General features: G+C 41.8%; 1 protein-coding gene across 1 annotated transcript; it reads left to right on the top strand.

The window, feature by feature from the left end:
* Positions 1-1,002, top strand: Or7a37 (olfactory receptor family 7 subfamily A member 37). Its single transcript, NM_207597.2, has one exon. The coding sequence runs from the start codon at positions 1-3 to the stop codon at positions 928-930; it is 930 nt and encodes a 309-aa protein (NP_997480.2). The 3' UTR covers positions 931-1,002.
* Positions 1,003-1,308: the final 306 nt, after the last annotated feature.

Below are 1,308 nucleotides of genomic sequence, written 5' to 3'. Positions count from 1 at the left end.
ATGGACTCAAGCAACAGGACAAGAGTTTCAGAATTTCTTCTTCTTGGATTTGTAGAAAACAAAGACCTACAACCCCTTATTTATGGTCTTTTTCTCTCTATGTACCTGGTTACTGTCATTGGAAACATATCCATTATCGTGGCTATCATTTCAGGTCCCTGTCTGCACACCCCCATGTATTTCTTCCTCTCTAACCTGTCCTTTGTGGACATCTGTTTCATTTCAACCACTGTTCCAAAGATGTTAGTGAACATCCAGACCCAAAACAACGTCATCACCTATGCAGGATGCATTACCCAGATATACTTTTTCTTGCTCTTTGTAGAATTGGACAACTTCTTGCTGACTATCATGGCCTATGACCGTTACGTAGCCATCTGTCACCCCATGCACTACACAGTTATCATGAACTACAAGCTCTGTGGATTTCTGGTTCTGGTATCTTGGATTGTAAGTGTTCTGCATGCCTTGTTTCAAAGCTTGATGATGTTGGCGCTGCCCTTCTGCACACATCTGGAAATCCCACACTACTTCTGTGAACCTAATCAGGTGATTCAACTCACCTGTTCTGATGCATTTCTTAATGATCTTGTGATATATTTTACACTTGTGCTGCTGGCTACTGTTCCTCTTGCTGGCATCTTCTATTCTTACTTCAAGATAGTGTCCTCCATATGTGCTATATCGTCAGTTCATGGGAAGTACAAAGCATTCTCCACCTGTGCATCTCACCTTTCAGTCGTGTCTTTATTTTACTGCACAGGACTAGGAGTGTACCTCAGTTCTGCTGCAAACAACAGCTCACAGGCAAGTGCCACAGCCTCAGTCATGTACACTGTAGTTACCCCTATGGTGAACCCTTTTATCTATAGTCTTAGGAATAAAGATGTTAAGAGTGTTCTGAAAAAACTCTTTGTGAGGAAGTTATAAGGAGTCCCACCTTCCCTACTTCATTTCTTCCTAGTGTTATGTCATCTCCCTTGTTTTATTTTTTGTTATTAAATAACTTTGTGAGGACAGTTCATGGTGCCTCTATGCATGTGACAATCCACTGAAGCATGATCCATCTACTAGTCATCACATCTCCAAGGGAGAGAGACTCTTGGAGCCTGGAACTCTAGTCAGATGATAGACAAAATTCATTCCGTTCACTTTCCAGAGTCCTTATCATTCAATTTCAACTGTACATGACAATCAACTCATTTGATTCAGATTTATGCTCTTGGACTCTCAGAGACTGAGCCACGAACCAAAGTGCATACACAGGATGGACTGAGGCCCTTGACACATATGTAGCATATGTGCGGC

Source organism: Rattus norvegicus, chromosome 7 (assembly GCF_036323735.1).
Source record: "Rattus norvegicus strain BN/NHsdMcwi chromosome 7, GRCr8, whole genome shotgun sequence".
Classification (NCBI taxonomy): Eukaryota; Metazoa; Chordata; class Mammalia; order Rodentia; family Muridae; genus Rattus; species Rattus norvegicus.
This window is presented reverse-complemented; position numbering and strand designations above follow the sequence as displayed.

Coding starts and splice junctions, on each gene's coding strand:
- Or7a37 (NM_207597.2), top strand. CDS start 1: ATGGACTCAAGCAACAGGACAAGAGTTTCAGAATTTCTTCTTCTTGGA.